General features: G+C 43.3%; 1 protein-coding gene and 1 long non-coding RNA gene across 8 annotated transcripts in view; one reads left to right on the top strand and one right to left on the bottom strand.

The window, feature by feature from the left end:
* The window catches only part of LOC115494283 (uncharacterized), a 57,151-nt gene that overhangs the window by 31,359 nt on the left and 5,585 nt on the right, over positions 1–20,207 (top strand). For 2 of the 7 annotated variants that reach the window (XR_012054959.1, XR_012054963.1), the window contains 3 exons: positions 15,780–15,836; positions 17,835–18,020; positions 18,125–18,828. The exons of 2 other annotated variants lie outside the window; for them this stretch is intronic. This is a non-coding gene — a long non-coding RNA (uncharacterized lncRNA). Of the gene's footprint in view, positions 1–6,416; positions 7,003–15,779; positions 15,837–17,834; positions 18,021–18,124; positions 18,829–20,207 lie in introns of those variants that run through there. 3 more of the 7 variants (XR_012054962.1, XR_012054960.1, XR_012054964.1) reach the window with 3 other exon arrangements.
* Positions 1–20,207, bottom strand: part of LOC100230156 (gamma-aminobutyric acid receptor subunit rho-2) — a 33,244-nt gene that overhangs the window by 6,208 nt on the left and 6,829 nt on the right. The window contains exons 2-8 of the mRNA XM_004174232.6: positions 18,117–18,223; positions 11,230–11,297; positions 6,983–7,206; positions 3,604–3,686; positions 2,189–2,329; positions 1,777–1,929; positions 960–1,156 (exon numbers count right to left, since the gene is read on the bottom strand). Coding sequence (XP_004174280.4) covers positions 960–1,156; positions 1,777–1,929; positions 2,189–2,329; positions 3,604–3,686; positions 6,983–7,206; positions 11,230–11,297; positions 18,117–18,223 — 973 coding nt within the window. The remainder of the gene's footprint in view (positions 1–959; positions 1,157–1,776; positions 1,930–2,188; positions 2,330–3,603; positions 3,687–6,982; positions 7,207–11,229; positions 11,298–18,116; positions 18,224–20,207) is intronic.

Raw genomic sequence — 20,207 nt, forward strand, 5'->3', positions numbered from 1 at the left:
TTTTACAGTATGCCAACTGAGAAAGGTGTTGGGCTGTAATGGGGTTTGTGCTGTTCTTCAAGAAAGTCATAGGGAGAAAAGGAAGGGAAAGATAAGGATATGCAAAACCAAGAGTAGTTCATAGAGGGAAATAATAGCATGCTTAAGTTGTATGAAAGATGATGTCTGCATTGGCATTTCCAACAAGCTTATACAAATTTCTCCAGGAGTCAAAGACAGTAGGTTACCAGTAGACTAATGTGAGTTCCTACTGGGAAGAAAGAAACTGTAAAACATGGTGATATCCTGGGTGTATAGGAACCGAAAAAATTAGGTTCTAAGCTTTAGTGTTCAAAAGGCAATGGTGCTTTGTTTAATCACAAAGAAGGGCCTAGGGGTCTGTCAAGCCCTCAGGCTGGAAAGGACTTCAGGGCATCTCTAGTCCTATGTCCTGCTCATAGCAGAGCCAAGATGGTCAGGATGTATCAGGTCTTGAAACACTCCAGGGATGCAGGATAAGACCTTTTATAGCACATTAAGAAGTATAAGCATAAACTTGCTGACTGTTGTTTGTGCTTGATGATGGGGAACACCTCCCTATTACATCCATTAAATCCAGTTTCCAGAGGGAGGAAACTAATTTGCACCAAATAACACCTTTAGCTTACTAAACAATAATCGTGGCAGCTGCAGTAAAGTATCAGGCTTTATATTTTCCCCTCTTGCCATTCTCTCTCATTTCCAGGTTGCACTCTTTCCCAGTACAGGTCACACTCTCTTCTCTGATGTTTCTATGAAGATCCATAAGATCAAATCCTGGTTTTCTGTATTAGCAATTCAGCCTGAGGTGAAGCAGTCTAAACAGACCCAATCACACACATGGTTGTCAATGTTTTCCCATTAACAGACAGTCAATATAAAGACAGATCGGCTGTAAGGGGAAAAAAAGGAAATAAGTGGATGGCAAAAGTGTTTCTCACCCTCTCCCGCAGTTTCCTCTCCTTCCGCTCTTGCACCGTTGTCAGGTAATTCACAGCTGCGTATTCCAACACCGAGAGGAAGACAAACACAAAACTGACCCACAGGTAAATGTCCACTGCTTTGATGTAGGAAACACGAGGCATGGAGGCATTCACCCCAGTGATGATCGTGGACATGGTCAGCACAGTGGTTATCCCTGTAAAGAACCAAGAGAAAGAAATGCTATTGACTGACACAGTCCATAAGGGTTTTTTTTCTAGAAAAACAGAAATTATGGCCTACGTGATGCTCTGAAAGATGTTAATTTTGAACATTTTTACAATGTGTGCAAAGTATCTCTTCTGCTAATGCAGAATTATTCCCCTGCCTACAGTTTTGTGCTCATGATGGGCTGAGTTTTGAGAAGCAATGGAGCAGCCAACATTTTGCATTTAACAAACAACATTTAATTCCCTCCTTAAACTCCAGGGTTTAAACACAAGGCTGTTAAAGCATATTTTTACACACCTAATCCAAAGATCAGGTCTGCTAAGACCAGTGGTGACAAGGACTCCTGTTTCCTAGCTGTACCATTCTGTGTTACAGCTTCATTTTTAAGACCACACAATTTCTGTCCTGAGTTACATATAAGTGAAGAAGACTGCTAAATGATGAAGGACTTAGAACAAAGTGCTATTTATACATTATAGTAATCATCAGATAAAACCACCATTTGCTTGCACGATATCTTCAACCATCAAAATGAACAGTTCCCTTTCCTGCCAAAACCTTCACAAAGCTTTTCACACAGCCATGGCTTGTTGCAGTTGTTCTCACCCAAAGAGACTCTGGCAGGAACTGCTCGTCGGTCAATCCAGAAGGACACCCAGGACAGCATGACCATGAGAGAGGCAGGGAAGTAGGTTTGGAGCAGGAAGAAAAAGATGTGTCGGCGTAACGTGAAATTTATATAGAGTCGATTGTACCAACCTTTGACAGAGGAGGAAAGCCAGGATCAGTGAGAACAGCTTGGACAGCAGGTACAAGGAGAAAAGATCTTTCTTTGGTTCTTTTATTTCTAAGACTAGTAAAACAAGAAACTTAGTTTTCAAACAGGCTGTGGAGACTACACTTCATTGACATAATCCCAAGAACCCCCTCAAAGCAATTAACACAGTTAATAAGTATTATTAACACAGTTAATAAGTATTAGGTTTAGCAATAGTATGGCATCAGAAAAGGTCAATACCTGTGCTACTGTAGAAAGCCAGTCTTGATGTGGTGTGGAATTTTTGTATCAAAAACTGAGACAAAGAAATTTTTTCATCAGTTTTCAGAGATTCATTCCCATTTTTCCAATACAGCATCAGATCTTCATCAGTGTAAGCATCTTAGGGAAAGAAGAAATACAATGTGATGTGACTTTAGCTTAGAGGTTCAATAAAAGTTAATACATCCAGTCTTTGGCATGAACTAATGCCACAAGTAAGTTTGCCAACAACAAAGGAGTTAAAAAGATCCTGTCATATAATATACTGCAACAACAACAAAAATCTGGATTCAAGATTCAAGAAAACAAATCCTCTTTTTACTTCACATTGAAATGACAGAATGGTACTCTTCTGAACGTCACAGACTAAAAATAGATTATAGCTCAGGAAATAATCATGGGTAAAACACCTTAATTTAGAGGAAGGAGGAAGCACGGACACTTCAAACTATCTTGGAATGATAAAAGCAAAAGGGACAGGTGAGAAGCAAAAGCCCAGAAATATGTTAAAATTATAAATGAAAAACATAGAGAATTTGTTCACTAAGTGACAGGAATGGGAAATGAGAAAAGGGTTATCAAGATAATCAGGGACAGGAGCACATGGCTTAGGGACAAGAGGCTGGGGGAACAGGGCTTGTTCAGCTGGGAGAAGAGCAGTCTGTGGTGGGGTCCAGCTGCTGCACTGCTGACCCTCATGGAGAAGGTGGCAGCAGCCTTTTCCCAGATGCTTTGACAAATGGAGACTGGAAGGACAAGAGACAAAGGCTGCAAGTCCAGCAAAGGATTGTTCCCAAGCAGATAAAAGGAAACATTTTCAGGATCAGGGCTGTCAAATATTTGAGCATGTTGTAGAGAAAAGTTGTGGAGCCTAAATTATCTTGCTCAAAAGATAATTCTTTTTCCAAATGGACACAGGCCCAAGCAACTTATCATGAAGAATTCCCTGCTCTCAGCAGAGTATTGGAGCAGCTGACCTCAAGGTAAGTGAAAATTATCCTCTGATTCTGATTTCTGATTCTGTTTTTTTTGCAGAGGAACATTCAGTTAAATAGCTCGGAGGACCTCAAAACAACCAGATATTAGTCTTGCCATACACTGTAGAAAGTCTACAAAAAAATCCTACTGTTCACATTACTTTCTCCACCAAAGCTGAGCCCAGATCAGAATGTTTACAGGATCAGGATCATGTCATAGGATGTTTCCCTTGCAAATTCTGGTCTTGCAGCACAAAGGCTAGATACACAATACTGCTGAGTCAACAGGACTCCTAGTAACTCCAATTAACTATTTTTTCAGGCTCTAAAATAGGCAGTATTCTGAAACGTGTCCAGCGAAATGTTTGTGCAGCCAGCCATGGAGAACATCTAGCTAGAAACACAGATACAACATACAGCTTTCCAGCTCCAGAGAACATGTCTGAGAGTCCAGGGGGAAGTGGCTGAAGTCCATGTTGCACATTGCTGTCACTGTGACCCTAGAAATTAAAATTGAGAAAAATTGCTTTCTATGAGGAGCAATCAAGAAAGAATGTTATCACAGATAATTATTCTGCAGCTTTTAAGCCAGAAATACTGCATGATGTTTGCAAAAAAATCCACAGGAAAATGCCTACCAATTCTCCATATTCAAGCTAGATGGATTATACACAGAAACTCCAAAAATGTAATTTCAATATCAAGGAACTAAAACACTATCCTGGATGTTACTCTTATACTAATGTCAGTACAGGTATTTCCATTGTGTTTTATATCCAACTATTTGCCTACAAGATTACAATGTAAAGTAACTTCACAATTTACATTTGAATATTCCCTTATGTGCAGTTTAATCAAGGTTTCCACATTTTCCTCATTGCCCAGTTCCCTCTATAGTCACTCCCAGAATGACCCAAGCCTGAGGAATATGACCATCCTTATTGTAAGCCACAAAATTCCTTCAGTGCATATATTATTAAGGCAAAAGCAGTTTCTTACAGCTCCCAATAAACCCCTTTAATCTGAGGGGTGTATTTCTGGGGCAGGGGTTGTAAAATTTGTGCAGCTGGTTTTCAGCAAGTGAGATTTGCTTCTGTTAAGTTTTTGTCTTAGCTAAAAAGCTGCAGAATCACAGCTCCAGTTTTTAAACTAGTCCAGTTGTGAACGTTACATAAGAAATTTTCCAGTGGGTCAGTGAACTTTCTCTTGCAGATGGATTTGCAGTGGAGCTCCCAATTTAGGAGGGGCAAATCAGCTGTGACTCATCGTTTCAGAGGATAACTTACGTTGGTTGTGACCATTTTCTAGATGCATTGCAGATGTTGATAAAGGGCTTCTCCTCTGTTCCAGGGATTGTGATCCAAATCCTACCCTGACCTACACACTCATCATCCCTGAAAGGCACATGCTGTTCATTTTTGACTATAAACTAGAGTAAAGTTTTGCCATTTGAGCAAAATGTAAAGAATGTTTTTGGGGATATGCTCCAGAAGGTATCCTGCAACAATGACCTCCCCTAACTGTGCATAGCATTTCAGCATTGTATAACTCAGTCTCATTAAAGTGTGTCATTTTCTTTCTCCAGCATCACCTGAACTGTGGCACAGCCTGTGGTCAATAACAGGTTATTAGTCAGGGGCAGAACAGAAACTCGGCTCATCAATATGATATTCCTCAATTAGAGTGCAGTGTCCAGGTGGCTTTGAAGACCCAAGGCCCTAAACAGGAATGAAGTGCACTCCAGTCCACTGCCAATCCCATGAAGACATCTCAAGATATCTGAGGGCATTCCCAGCACCACTGGACACCCATGCTTTTTCAGCTGGATATTGTTCTGAGTGTTCTAAACACCACCAGGCCCAAATGCCATGGAGATTTTCTTTCTCCTTGGATTTTACATATCAAATTATCCATTTAACAATTGTGCAATCGGCTGTGGTTAACTCACAGGCTTCTCTCTTGTGGGTAACATCACCTCCTCAGCTGATCACAGAAGCAAATTTAATAGAAAACCTTTCCAAGTTTTTGAAAATCCTTTTGCCATAGCTGAAAGGAATAACTTCCAGAAAGATCCTAGAAAAGAAATCCTATGCTACAAAATATTCAAAGGTCACTGTACACTCAGAGCATGTTTTCTGTCCTGGGGAAATATCCATTTTTTTTGGGCTCTTGAGCTTTTCTCCTCTGGCAGTGTGTTTTTCTCCACTTCTCTTTTTTCATTTTTCTGAAGGAAATTAAATCTGCTGGGATGCTGATGTGAGCAGCCATAAAGGTGGGCTGGTTAGAAGGGGAAACTACTGAGCAAAAAACTGTCTGATGAAAAATATGGACAGAGAAAGGCTTGCCAGCCTGGGAACAAGACAAATCCTTGAGAAGCACAGCTGGCCTCTTTGACATGCAGATAGGGTACCTAGAAACTGGAGACATCCTGAAACACCATCAATAACTGACAAAAAAAAGTGCTTTAACAGTCATTTTATTGTAAGAAAAGGTAGGAAATTATCTTGAAAATAAAAAAGGGTCTGAGAGAACAGAAAACATCATTATCTATCGGCTGTTACAGGTGAAAAACAAAAATTACTAGCATCTATTGCCTATTCAATGTGGTGGCATCCTACACCCTCTTATCTCTGGATATAAGGAGGACATAATTTTTACCCAAGGTGAAGCCTTCCTCTGAGACCTTTCCATGCTGCACATACTTTTCTGTTCCTTAGAAGGCTGAATTCGGCGCATGAACTTTCTACCAGCCCTTGGACACCCACGAAGGACTCTTGGCTGACTCCATTCGCTGTGACTCAGAGCATCTCTGAAACGAGACACTGCTGTCTCACTCCAATCCCACTTTGGAGGCTGTTTCAGTTTGCCCTCCCATCCATTGGATGATTTGGATCAGTATCATTTGATGCCAGTACTGTGCACCCACACAAGCAGCCTGTCCTAAGTGTACCTGAGGGTATATTGTGGATGAGTTGCTTCACCAATTTAAATACCCTGGTTAGTTATTGGCTGTTGCCACATGATTGATAGATGCTAAATTATTGATTGCTGATAGTAATTTGCAATAGGGTGATATGGTAAACAGTCACTTTATTAATCACAGGTATAGTTGCCAGTGGTGATTTTGTGGTAGATTGCTTGCTAGTGGTGATTTTTGTGGTATTTTTAATAATCTGTAGAAAGGTAGAGAAGTTTAGAGGATTAAGCCTCCATATCTTTGTGTATTACAGAATCCTGCAAGCCCACAGTCATGATCCGTGTACACCCGCAGGATGGGTAACCCTGCAGGTCATGACAGGCATCCCTCAGGATTCTTCCAGCCAACAAATCTTCTAGAAAACTAAGATGTTTTTAATACTGCCATTTCAGCTTCAATAAACTTAAACATTTACATCAACAGGAAAGCACCACAACTGAAAAAAAAATTTCTAGACAAGCAAGAAGGAAAAATAGGATAATTATAGAGGTCACCATCTGGTGTATCAGCAGCTTCCAGTTTAATCACACACTGACCCTGGGATGAACATTCCTCTTGACTAAGCCCTCCACTGACTGCAAAGAGTTGGGGGCATGCTTCCCTCAGGAGGAGATTATCCTGTTACTGCCCACAACATGGATTCTCAGAGTTTCCTGCAAAGCATTTTGTAGTGGATATTTTGGAAACAGGGCTCTGCATCAGCAGTGGGAGTAGCAGGATTTGCAGTAGCAATCCTGGTGATCACCAAAGTCAAACCTAGAGCCAAACTGGCAGCAAAGCCCCAGGGGATGCTCAGGGGAAGCAGGGCTGCTCCGTTACCTCATGCTGTAGAGGACGTGCCCATCGGGGAACACTCGCAGCATGATGTTGTCCGTGGTGGTATCATGAATAAAGGACCTTTTGGAATGCACGAAGAAGACATCAGGGACCCAGATCTTCTTCACCAGCCTGCCATCAAAGGTCATGCTCTTGTTGTTGGTGCTGGGAAACGAGAGACGCTCATCCTTCCAGTAGTGCCTTAAGTACAAGGTCATAGTGAAATCCTTCAAAACAGGGAAGAGAACCAGAAAAGGAAGAGAGGTCTGTCAGTGCTGCACTTTGCAACTAGGGCACACCAGAAGGAAAACTCACTCCCACCAGATAGATGAGATCTCTCCACTCTCAACTCCTGATTCTTTCCTTGGTCAATCCTCTGTGTCAGTAGGTTTTCCTGACAAAATAATTTCATCCAAAATAAAGCATAGCAAACTAATGAATTTATTACAGTACCCAGTAATGTTTTGTCCCAAATGGGATATAAATATGCCCCAAGGGAAGCAATGCCCTACAGAAATGATTCTTCAATTCTGGCAAAACTATCTTACAGGACTATGGAAGCAATAGGATCATCAAGAGGAAAAACTGAAAGTTAGCTTAATGGTCAGGCTAAACACTAAGCAATTTATCCCCAAAAGGACTAAATTGTTGCAAACAGCAACCAAGTGAGGGAACTGTGTTTCCTACCATGTAAGTGTGTAAATACAATTCCCTTTCAGTCTTGTTGATGGAACAGGAGCTTCAGTGACATAAAGGAAAATGTCTGTTTGTTGATCCCAACCTGGCAGTTGCTGCTTTTAGAGCTGAATCTACTCTCGTGCTGAGAGATCAAATACACTTATTTTCTTTATACTCCCAATTAAGCAAGTGATTATGGGGGCTGCAGTTGCTAAGTTTGAGCAGGCAGCAACACAGGCCAGGGTTTCTACCTAGCCACATGGCAACCACTTTCTCACACCACAGTCAATCAGTCTGGTGACAGTGGCAATCAGTTACGCTGACTCTCTGCTTCAAAGGGCTGTCACAACAGCCGCGCATTGCTGTAGGTTTTTCATTGATTTGTCAGAGAAGGCTCTGGTGCCAGCCCTCACCTTGCTGCCCAGCAGAGTACAGAGCTGGCCAGACCTCTCTGACCATGGTAGAGACTGGCCAGGGGACACTTCTGCTCACCCACCTGCAGGACCCCACCTTATCAGACTGGTCCCAGGCTCCCTCACTGCTCATCCCAGGGATGCTGCGAGCTCCTGTTCCTTACTGGACACTGGCCACTTTCCCCTTACATCTACAGTCCCAAAGAAACACTTCCAGCAACTACTGCCACTGGCAGAGATTAGGTTATGGCCCAGCTAGAAGAGTCAGCCTCAGGGGCAGGACATCATGCTCATCAGTTTGACTAAAGCTGGGAAAAAGGGAACCAAGGGAAAGGAACAATTGCTGCTTTCTTAGGAGTCAGTGCAAGCTATGGTAGAAGTCAAAAAAGGAGTAAAGAAGAGCCTGGCTATTCAGGGTTACTGGCTGCCTGGCCATGACATGAGATAGAGGGACATGAGGCTCCAGGAGAGGAGGACCATTCTCATGGTTTAACTCCAGCCAGCAGCTCAGTACAACACAGACACTTGCTCGCTCCTCTCTCCCACCACCTCCAGCCAATCTGATAGGGAGTAGATTTAAAGGAAGTTGGGTTGAGATAACAACAGTGTTACAATTGAAATAAATAGTAATAAGAAGAGCAATGAAAAGGAAGATGAAAAGAGATAGAGGGGCAAAACTCCAGAAAAACAAGTGATGCTCAATATAGCTGCTGACAGATGCTCAGCACATCCTCCAGCAGCGATTGGCCCCTCCCAGCCAACTCCCCCCAGTTTGTACACTGGGCATGATGTTCTGTAGTGTGGAACATCCCTTTGGCCAGTTCAGGTCAGCTGTCCTGGCCATGCTCCCTCCTGGCTTCTTGTGCCCCTTCTCACTGACAGAGCACGAGACGCTGAAATGTCCTTGACTCAGGGTAAGCACTGCTGAGCCACAACCAAAACACTGTGTTATCAGTGTCATTCTCATACTAAATCCAAAACCAGCACTGTACCCGACACTAAGAAGAAAATTAGCTCTATCCCAGCCAAAACCAGGACAGCCAGGCAGCCTGAGGCTGTGGCTGCAAAATGCCTCTGGGCAGCTCCATCATCAGAGCCAGACAACAGGGGAACAGGGACCATCAGCCAGGCACCCTCAGCATTGCTTACAGCCACTGTAGAGGAGGAGGAAGAGACTGTCTGAAGGCAGAGCCCAGGAGGGAACTCATTGCTCTCCAGGCTACCCCTCTCCCTGTCCTACTAGACTGGAGGTTTTAATCTTTCACCTTCAGCCCCTTTCTCTCTCCAAACAGCCAACACAGTGGCCTCTGCAATGACCAACTCTCCTCTCTCTCCAATGGCCAACATGGTGCACCAAATGCTGCCAACATAAAGTGGCAGCTGACAACAGCTTCTAAGCATAAAATCCAACTTAAGGAGGCTTTTTCATGGCATGATTCAAAAGAGGCAGTGTGCTGACCACTTGTTTCTTTCTAACCAGCACACACACTATTTACAAGCAAGAAAAGGGGTTTATTTCAGCACACACAAATACGAAAGTCCCTTGGAAAACAAGGTTTTACAGCAAACTGGGAGAATGGCAGTACCTGCCAGAGGCACAAATGAGTCTACACAGAAGTATCTCAATTTTGGCAGCTATTTCATGTTTGCTCCAAGCTCCAGGCAGCCTCAAGAGCATGTCCTGCCACTGCACACAGCAGCAGCCCATCCATGGCAACCAGACAGGCACCAGTTTTAAACCCACATGCTTTAAACAGCCCCTGGCTGCTCTCACTATCGTGCACAGTCTTGCAGATACAGTGGGTTGGGGCTGGTGATACTTCAGTCTGGTCCTTCTTTGGTCACCAGGTGCCTGCTCAAACAGTGCTATCACTGGCTCAGCCCAGGGTACCTGATTTTCAGGGCCACTTCAGAGCAGTTTGAAACAAGCCCTGCCTGCAGCTCTGCCCTGCCTGCAATGGGGAGACAAGGAGGGCACCCTGCTGCAGGCACAGCCAGCCCGGTCCCTGGCCATGCAGAGAGCTTGCTGCCCACTCTCCTCCCTGCAGACACCCATGCTGGGACAGTCTATTGGAAGAACACACCAACATAACTCAGACTGAACTGGGAGAACATTCTTCCACCCCAAATATGTATCAGCAACTGCTGTAGAAAGTGCTTGTCACAAGCTGGGAAAATAGGAACTATCAACAGCCAAGGGAGAGAACTGACCTCCAAGACTTCTGACAAGCAAGATTTTAATTGAATCCTGACAGAAAGTACTGTGAGTTATTTCTTTGCACTAATTAGGCCTCTTTGCTGCTCAGACATTATCTTGATGTATTAGGGTCCCAGTTCTCCTCCTGGCAGCCCTTTCCTGTGCTGACAGCTCCTTCCCACACACCGTACTGCATGCATACCCCAAACCCTCTTTCAATATCCAGGCAGGCAAACTGTCTGGTTTTAATCACAGAACATAGAATATTCTGGGTTGGAAAGGGCCTTTAAAGGTCATTTAAACCAACCCCTCCAAAATGGGATAAAGATGCAATTGCACCATATTAAAAACCACTCAAACTAAAGCTCTTCCTTTGTCTTTATGTTTGTTTATATTTGGTCTAGACCACAAAAGGTGCACAAGAACAGGGACAAAAAGGCAGCAAGAGGAAGGAGCCCAGAAGCTTCCTCTTTTCCTCTATGTTCCCCTTTCCACTTCTCTTTCAACTGTTTTTATTCCATTTCCTATAATTAAAAATTTTAAAAATCACCATAAAACAATTCCAAATGAAACAGTAAAGTGTGTGTGACACTCATGTGAATTGAATGGTTCCCTAAGGAAGAAAACTCTTGCAGCAAACACAGCTTATGTGAATTTTACCATATAGCTTCAAATCTTCATATGCAGCTGCTTATATTTTTAGCTGTGATAGATCTTTCACAGCACTGATTACTCTCCCATTCAAGGTCCCTTTTCACACTTTTAATCTTTATCTGGAGGTAGAGAGGTAAGACTTTGATCATCTGGTTTTATCAAGTCTTTGGTTCTGATTATCAGCCTCTTTGAATTCTGGAGATGCAGCTATTACTTTCATCTGACCAATGATTGCAAACCCACAGGTTTCAACTCAGAAGGTCTTTTTATGCCTAGAATTAACTGAGGTTTAGAGGAGGATTACGTACCATGTCAACCTCAGAAATACTGTCCAAGCTTTCAACTTGCACATCCACCCCAACAGGAATCGCAGGGCCTGAAAGAGAATGAGATTTAGATATGTAAATAAATGTTCTTTCATATCATCTGCATTTCATTAGCATTTCTAAGGTGACATGTAAACATTTCTGAGCTTATGTTGTACATTTCTGTCAATGGTTCTTTAGGAGGGGGCTGGGGAATCAGTTAATGAATAACCATGTACAGGCCCTTTTGAAACATTGAATTATCTTCCCCTTGGCATATGCTGCAATGTTGACACTTTTCCAGTTATTCCTGAGCTTGGTTGAAACATTTGCCTATGTTTTTGAAAACTGAGCCATCCCATCTTAAATTTTAGGCCTTTATGAACAAATTTAGCCCAAGGACAGGGGTCTGAGATGAAGATATGGCAAGCAATGAGCTCTTCCTTGGAGGTTTCTCATTTTTTATCAACAAGGCACATTAATCTCTCAAGGGCCCATCACCATCTTGATTCGTATTACTCACTGATGATATTGCTAGTTGCCCACAGTAGTCTTAAAATTAGCAACCAGAGAGTTCACAAAGAGTAAATAAGCAGAAAGCATCCCATAATAATGCACACTCCTCTATTACTGGAAACACCGTATTGAAACTTCACTGTGGACTGCTGCTCATTAATGACCAGGACCTGCTCAAGATCCCCATAATGTGCCCTCGCGTAGCTTTTCCTGAATTCTGGTGATAAGTGCCCACTGAGACAAGAACACCAAGCATGACCCAGCAGGGTGGCTCAGCAGGACCTGCTGAGGAACTGTCCATGACACTTCTAGAACATGTTTCAGTTTGTTGGGGCTTTTTTCCTAAACAAGGCAGCAAAAAAGCACTGTATTTGTGGTGACAAGAGACACTTTGATGTGCAGTACAATCAACAGAGAAACAGCATAAGCCGAGGGCTGTGTGCCCAACACATGCTGGGCAGCCCCCCACAATTCCAGACTGCAAGAGAGACTCTCTGTGTATGAATCCTTAATTTAGCCTTGATTCAGGAAATCAACACCCACACAAAGTCTATTTACTGTGATTTCTACGCTTCTCTGAACACTAATCACAGATTTAAAAAACCCAAAAAACATCAACAAACAACTGAAAACCAAGCCCATAAACATAAGAGCACTGCCAAGCTGATATCTGTCCTGCTCTCCTATTCCTTCCCTATCTGCCCTTGAAAATAAAATACCATGTTCTTTTCTTTGTTCACATTCCTGCATCAAACACTCAATAATCAGCAGTTATCTCATTGCAAGGACAAAGCCTAAGGTTCAGTCTGGAGCTGAAACAAAGCTTTATTAAATCCGAAATAAAGGGTGTTCCACCTTAAGCTGGATGGTCTGGAAAGCCCTTGAGAGAACAGGTCCAATGCTGGATTAGGTGTCCTTTCTCCAGTTATTCACAAATTTGATTATAATAATAATCACAATTATTATTATTATAACAATAATCACAAACAGTGATTATAATAGAGAGAGGGAGAAATTATTTGAACGCTGGACTCAAATGTTTAGTTCTTAACACAGAAATGTAAAGATGAGTCTGTGAAACCAATTTATCAGCAGAAATATTATTCTGCCATTTTTGGGCAAACTCCTACTACAATCAGCAGGAGTAGTCACTGCTTTTTCCTTCTCCCTGCTCCTCACTCAGCACCTGGGGCTGAGGCAGTGAGAGAGCACACAAATGTGAATGAGGATCCGCTGAGACACAAAGACACTTTGGAGGAGGTTTAGGCAAGAAGCTGGACTGAGCAGGGAAGGGTGAGTGAAGGACTCACTCTTGTGAGGCACCTACTGCTTGTGAGGTAGCAACAGGAATCAAATGATCACCAAGTCCTGCTCTCAGCAATGAGCATAAGTGATAATGATAATTGTGTATTCACTCAGCCCATCACTCTACAAAACATCAAGATGCAGCTTTGTAGAGGTACTTGATGCAGGCAACACTGAAAGTGCATGCAGCTTCTGAAGCAAAGTAGAAGCCCTGTCTAGAAATGACCTCTTTAAACCACAGAAACAAACCCTGGGTTTCCTTCAAGGTCATGTTGGCTACAGCACATACCATTGAATTAAAAGGCTGTTGATCACCCAGAGAGATATGTCAGGAGATCTTTGATCTCACTAACCCATGGAGTCAATTAGGAACTGCTAGCTTTTAAATCCTGTCCCTCTGGCAACTGAACAGCTGAACCACAGAGGCTCATGGTGTTTTGCCAAATTCCTCATCAAATGCCACTAGGGACAAGCAAAAAGAAAAATACTCTCTGTATTGAGAGGGAGCAGAGTATGATGAGGGTGTAAATGTGAAGTAACAAGAACAGCTCAGATGGTATATGACAAACTGAACTAGTAGACAGAACAATTAACTTTGATTACAGCATTAGATGCAAAAAAGCCCTCATCAACTAGGCTTTCTTTGTCATAAACAATATTTTATCAATATTCACCTCTTCTTCAGAAGGAGGAAATATAGAAGGATCATCCTAGAGAATTATAAGCCACAAAAACTTGAACACATTAACACTGGAGAGATCTCAAAGCTCAGGCTCCTCTCTAGGATGTTCACTGCTGGACAGGAAGCAAAATGAAAGCTAGGGATATGGTTGATAAAAGGAAGCAGTGCTGCTTTGCTCAAAGCCTGTAATACAGCAGAGTTTTTCAGATCACACTTTAGAGTCTCTGAAAAGTATCAGCCAAATTAATTTTGGGCTGGTTCTGACACAAAGAACCAGCTTGTTTCATTTTTGGCTTGTTTCATTTTGCAAAAACTCCAGTTTGAGTATCAAACCCTGCCCCAGATTGAATGGGATGTCTGGCCTTGGACTAACCTCTGCAGGGAACCCAGGAGGTTTCCACAAGTCCCATGCAGGAAGGACTTCAGAAGGAGCCCAATATTAAAGCCTGTTGCATCCCAGTGTGTCTCCACACCTAAAAACACCAACCAGTGGGCAGCATGAAAGCTTCAAAGTGTGAGTCAGTTCCGAGTCAGAACTGGGTGCAAACATGGTTTTTATTTCTGACACTGGAGCGGACTTTGGAGGAGAGGGAAGAGTGCGCTACCATGAAGATTCCTGGAGTCAGTTTTCCACTCCACCTCTGAGACTAAAGCTTTGTGACATCTCTAATTTTTCTCTTTGACAGTGCTTTCAAAGGCTCGTTGTTTCTCTCTGAGACAGTGTCCACTCATCTATCTTTGGAGGAGGGAGGCAGATGAAGGCCCTGAGATAAAAACTTGTACATGAGAAACGAGTGGGTTTGAGATTTCTTTACTGACAGGTATCTCGTGCACACCCAGCGAGACTGCAAACCACCGTGGGACCTCTTAGGTGTGGGCAGCTCCCAGGCAGCCAGCACCAGGATGTGCTCATCACCTCCCCACGACTGCAGGGCTTCGTCCCTCTGCCTCTCATGGACAGCTACTCATCAGCAGAGAGGCAAGTTCTGTTCCAGCCCTTTTCACTAACACTCAGTGAGCTACTCGTGCTTTATTCATCCCACTGTTCATCCATCCTGGCAAAAGCACTGCCCAGAAAGGGCAGCAAGGACCTGCTGACGTTAGGCTACTCGGCTATGAGCAAATATAATAAAAGTAAAGCATTAGGTGGTCCTCAATAAAGAAGATACAGCTATTTTAAGTATCAACTAAAGCTGCTTATTCACAGGCTCCCTGTAAAATATGAGATGTCATAAATGAAATGCTTAAAATGGGTGTTTAAGGAAGGCAGCAAAACAAACATTTACATAATCTTTAAATATTAATAATAGAATATAATACCTGAACATCTGCTACTAACTAGAATAAGGTCACTGACATAGAGATAACTCCCTAAGGGTCAAAAACCCTGCAGTCTCTTTTAGCTTTTGGAAGCTCTTTGATCATCATCATAGCAAAAAACTTTGTCATTGCCTCTGTACCCAGCTATCTGTCTCTAATGGGCTGAGGGGAGGCAAGATAGCCATGCTTATTGGGCTGTTAATAACACAACTTACACAACATTTGTTTGCTCACTTGCTCTTTACAAAGATACTTTTTCTTAAAAAACCCTTCACCTTTCTCTAATATTGTTTTTTTCATTTCACCTTGCATAACCCCAGCCTGCTCTGCCCAGTGGTCACAGCTGTGTTGGGCTGGCAGCTTTCTGACTGTCCTCTGCAGACCAGCAAGTGTCACCATGGCCACCATAAAAGAGCTCAAATCTCATCCCCTTTTTAGCACAGGGTGGAATTGCAGGCTGGCCTACCAAACTTGAGAACCATCAACAGTACTGGGTTTCTTTTAGTCTTAGTGCCACTCACCATTTACTTATGGTATTATTTTACTTTTCCAGAACTGAGGTGCCTTTCCCACCTGCAAGGTAACACCACAGGCCCGATGCAATGCCATAGAGCTGGAATCTCAGTTAGACCAGAGGGGGCCTTAGGGCAGTGACCAGTTACAGTCACATGTATCCCACAGGCTCCTCTTCTCCACTTTGGCAGTACAAAAGCTTTTCTATCCTCTGCAGGTCAGACCACATCAGTTTGACTGACACTGCCACAGCGAGAAGCTGGAAGGACTCACGGTGCGTAGCAAATCACTGTGACATCCTGACGAATAACATTACAGACAAAACTAGGAAGGATCATTTCTTGCCAGACTTTTGTTCCCTTTCCTTTATGTTTTTTTTCCACTAGCTTATCATCTGTCACTAAAAACACACTGTGCAATTCTGCAACTGAGCAAGAACCTGCAGCACCTGCTATCTCTGTGTTTTTGAGTCAGGCTTTCCAAGGCTGGAGCCTCAACAAAGCTTTTTCCATGCTTTGCTCCTCATCACATGCAATTTCAGTGCATACCTTTGTCCCAAGAATCTCTGCAAGTTAAGGAGGTTTTAAGCAAAAATTTAAAAAACCCATCATGTTTTTCCTTTATAAAAAAGGAACCTTCTCAGCAAAGGCTCTTAGGGTATTTCTCAGTTTTATAAATGTTATTCCAAATGTTGGCTCTAAAAGAATCTCGATGCCGTGATGGTAAAACAGGGCAAAAGAGAGATTAAAATGCTTTTACTAGAAGAGTGTCTGTGTAATTACATGTGTCTGTTCGGTGTGACCTGTGCTCAAATGCATTCTTCAAGGACCCTGTGGCCCTGATGAAAATAGTTAAATTCAGATCTGTTTCCAGAAATACAGCGCAGTGGTGCCACTGGGTGCCAAACCATCAGCACACAAGAACAAAACCCTGCAGCTTCCCCCCAAAACAGGCATGATGCCCTGACATACATCCAGTTAGGGGGAAAAAAGTTTAAAAAATCACCATGGCTCCCCAGATGTCTCCAACTGAGGCAAGGTAGGGAGTCTAAATATCCTCCCAGAGAAGCCCTATCATCCCAACCATCAGACCAGCAGGTTGTTTGTCCAGAGGACAGTGCAGCTGCAGAGAGGATAGATCAGCACCTTCAGTTTGTCCATATCAGGCACTCAGAAGTCAAGAGCCAAGCTGCAAAAATTGAAATTGGTAAAAAAATTTTTAAAAATAATCAGAAAATCTAAGACGGCATCCTCTGACCTCATAGCACAGGAGGGCATATCTGGGATTTAGGGAGGCATGTGCACTTTGGTGAATTCACACTTTTACAGCCAATTCATAAAGAAGCCCAGTGCCTCCAGAGCCAGCTCCCAGACCTCATCCTTGAGCCTCAGCTGCCCCAGGGGCTCACTGTGTTCCCACCAGCCCCAGAAAGATCTGCCTGTGCTCCACACAGAGGGCAATTTAAGGCAAATTCTTCAACCCTAGAAGTAGCAGACCAAGGTAACGCTGATTAGAAAAAAGTTACCTCCAATGTTTAGGCTGGACTACAACTTGCTGGTAAATAACATTGCAGGGGCAGGGAACACTGTCATAACACAGGTTATGACAGGTTTTGAACTCTGGAGTTTGAAAATACATATATAAATCATGAGCAGTGTTCAGCACCATGCTCTCAGAATGGCACATCTGCACTGAGGGGCAAGAAGCATCTTTTGAGCCACACCAGGAATGGGCAGGCCTGAGAATATGTTCCATGGACCAAGTATAAAGGGCACAACACTCATGTGTCCCACTGGGCAGGGAGAGGTAGCACTTCACCCTAGATGGTCAATTGACAAAGGATGCAGCATTAGTCATTCAGTGAAAACTACAGAAAACTCTGTCTTTAGCTCTGGAAGGATTTGGTTATTGATGTAATCAGAAGTGGGACTGCCATACTGGTCTTCCGGCAGTTTTTGCTCAGGTACCCTCTTATCTCTGCAGCAGTGAGTCTAGAAAGGTCAGGCAAGCACATTCCTGTAACTGAGTGTGGCTGAAGGCAGAAGTGAAGTTGGCAGAGGTCTCCCCTCCCACTCTTTTATTTGCTCATGAGAATTTGAGATAAGATTTTTTTTTTGACTAACGTATTCAGTTTTCTCTTAGTAATGGCAGGCTGTGATCCACCCAATGAGTTCTTTACTCTGCAATTTAATCACATCAGCTGAAAAGCTCAGTGCAACTTCACAACCATAAGTGAATATTAAAACCTGCAGCTTGTTCCTGTTCTCAACAGAGTGAAACACTTACTGGGATGGTCCATCCTGAACTCTGGGGAATGCCAGTCAAAAACAGAGCCAACTGCAGCAACAGGGAGGGATGTTGGAAATGTACAGAGCACAGAGGGCAAGGATGATGAGCATGAGGTCTCTCTGAACTGGCACCAAGACTTTTCCCTTCACACTGATGCATCTGAGCAGAGGTTTGTTTGCTTGGTTTTTAATTAGATTGTTAATTGGATAATTAGATTATTCTTAATTGGATTAGCACAGCATTAAGAGAATCATTTTATCCTCACCTCCAAAGGCCGGCCGCATGGTGAAGTCGTGTTCGTCGACTCTGAGAAGCTGCTCCGTCTTTCCTTTCCAGGCTTTGGTCAGGTCGCGATTCTTCTTAAAGATGTGGCTGCAAAAGACGGCAATGGCATTGCTCCGTGTCTCTGTGCCCGAGTGCCACAGCTGCCAGCCCAGCTGCGGAGCCACAGGAGCAGGGGCTCTGCAGGCACAATCCCAGGGACTGTGGGGAGACTGCCAGCACCAAAACAGACCCAGAGCTGCCTTTCCACAGCATCAGTCAGACCTTTGTGCCCCACAGGCAGCCCTGCTTCCTCTGCCCCTCTCCAAGGACGTGGTGCTCCCTCTGCCCCAGCCACGCCGGCTCCAGGGAGACACAAGGCAGAGAGCATCTCACGGGGAGCTGCACGCAGTGAATGCTGCAGCTGAGAGCAAGCACCAGTGGAGGCAGCTGGGGGCCCCACGTTACCTGGCCAGGATTTGGCCAGGTACCAAGGCAACACTGTCATGAAAAATCTCTTTTCAGTGCTGGTCACGCAATGTCATGCACTACTTGGAAACTGCCCCATTAACTTGACCAATTCAGTGCCAGCAGTTTGTGTGGACAGTGGGTCTTCTGGTTTTCAGCAACAACAAAACCTCCCCAAAACAGCAGGAAGAGAGGAGTTTTATCTAACGAAGCCTTCAGTCCCTCACCTCACTTTTCTGAACATTAAGGTAGGAAAAATTCTTACTTTTTATTTGAAATATTGTATTATAACAGTGGGACAAGGATGACAACAAGCCCCTGAGTAAAGTGCAAGATAGTAATTAAAATCACATAAGGGGATAACTAACCAGCAGACAAACAAACTGCATGCACTGCTGGAAGAAAATCCAGATCAGCATCCCTGACTGTCCTCCAGTGGTGTGAGTGGAAGACTTGGACCATTAAAGTCCCTCAATCCCTTGGCTCTGGACATAAGAGCTGACAACGTTGTTAGTACTGCTGCAATAGCTGGTTTCCAGTAACTTACTAAAAATAATTATGAAAAACAGAAATAACTTTTTACAAAAGGTTCAGGTTCCTTTTCCTGCATGGAAGAAATATGACTGAAAATATAGAACAAAAAATTTTGGAGGAAAAATAAAGGGACTACTTAGCCTTAAAGTCTTGGTCAAGAATTCAGAACCTACAAAACAATCACCCCACTCATAAGTGTGGGTATGTAAAGGGATGTTCTTAGCTTCATTAAAATATAAAGCACAATAAGTATGAGTCAAAGGGAGCATAAATCACAAATCAGAAGAAAAGTTTCCCATCAGAGCACTCAGTTCAAAGAAATGATGAAACCTAAAGGGTGCTGATAGCTGCTGCTAACATCAATAACCCATTTCCTTACCATAAGTAGGTGAAAAGGAAGTAACAGAATTTAAAATTAATTGTATCAAATAGATGTTTTGAATGAATATAAGCAGTTGTACCCCAGGGCACATACTACATAGGAAGAGTTGGATCTCCCTCAGGTTGTTTTGGGCTCCTGTTTCACTTGGGATGTCAGAGCTTCTCTCCCTGGCTGTGAGAAAGAGCCAGCTGGAACAAGCACCCTCTAGACAAGGCTTTTATGGTACCTGAAAGGAGGGGTGTAAAACCAAGCACAACCATTAATGGGAATGGTTGGAGGCAAAAGCTTGGCTTTTAGCTGCTTGCTGCAGGGGGGAAGCTTTGTTTCGCTGGGAAGTTAGGGCTGCTGCTCCACTCCACCATCCGCTGCACGGCCTCTGTGCCCGACAAGCCCAAAGTCCAGAAAAGGGATCTCCCTGTGTCTGCTTGACTTTAATTATCAGGGAAAAGCCAAAGTACCAGGGAATGTTCAATCAAGTCTCTCTCCTCAAAGAAGGGAGTAAAAAAAGCCCAATTAAAAATCCAATAAAACATTGGATTGCACATTGTACAAAGAATTAGTATGAAAACCCTAGCAGTATTATCTTGCAAATCAATGGCTCAGCCTCACTGAAATGCTACATTTTGATCAATTATTTAAAAATCATCAAACAGCAAAGAGCACACAGGAGAGCTGCTGAAAACAGTCTGTGGCTGCAGAGGTTTAGAGGGC

Source organism: Taeniopygia guttata, chromosome 3 (assembly GCF_048771995.1).
Source record: "Taeniopygia guttata chromosome 3, bTaeGut7.mat, whole genome shotgun sequence".
In the NCBI taxonomy this organism is placed as follows: domain Eukaryota; kingdom Metazoa; phylum Chordata; class Aves; order Passeriformes; family Estrildidae; genus Taeniopygia; species Taeniopygia guttata.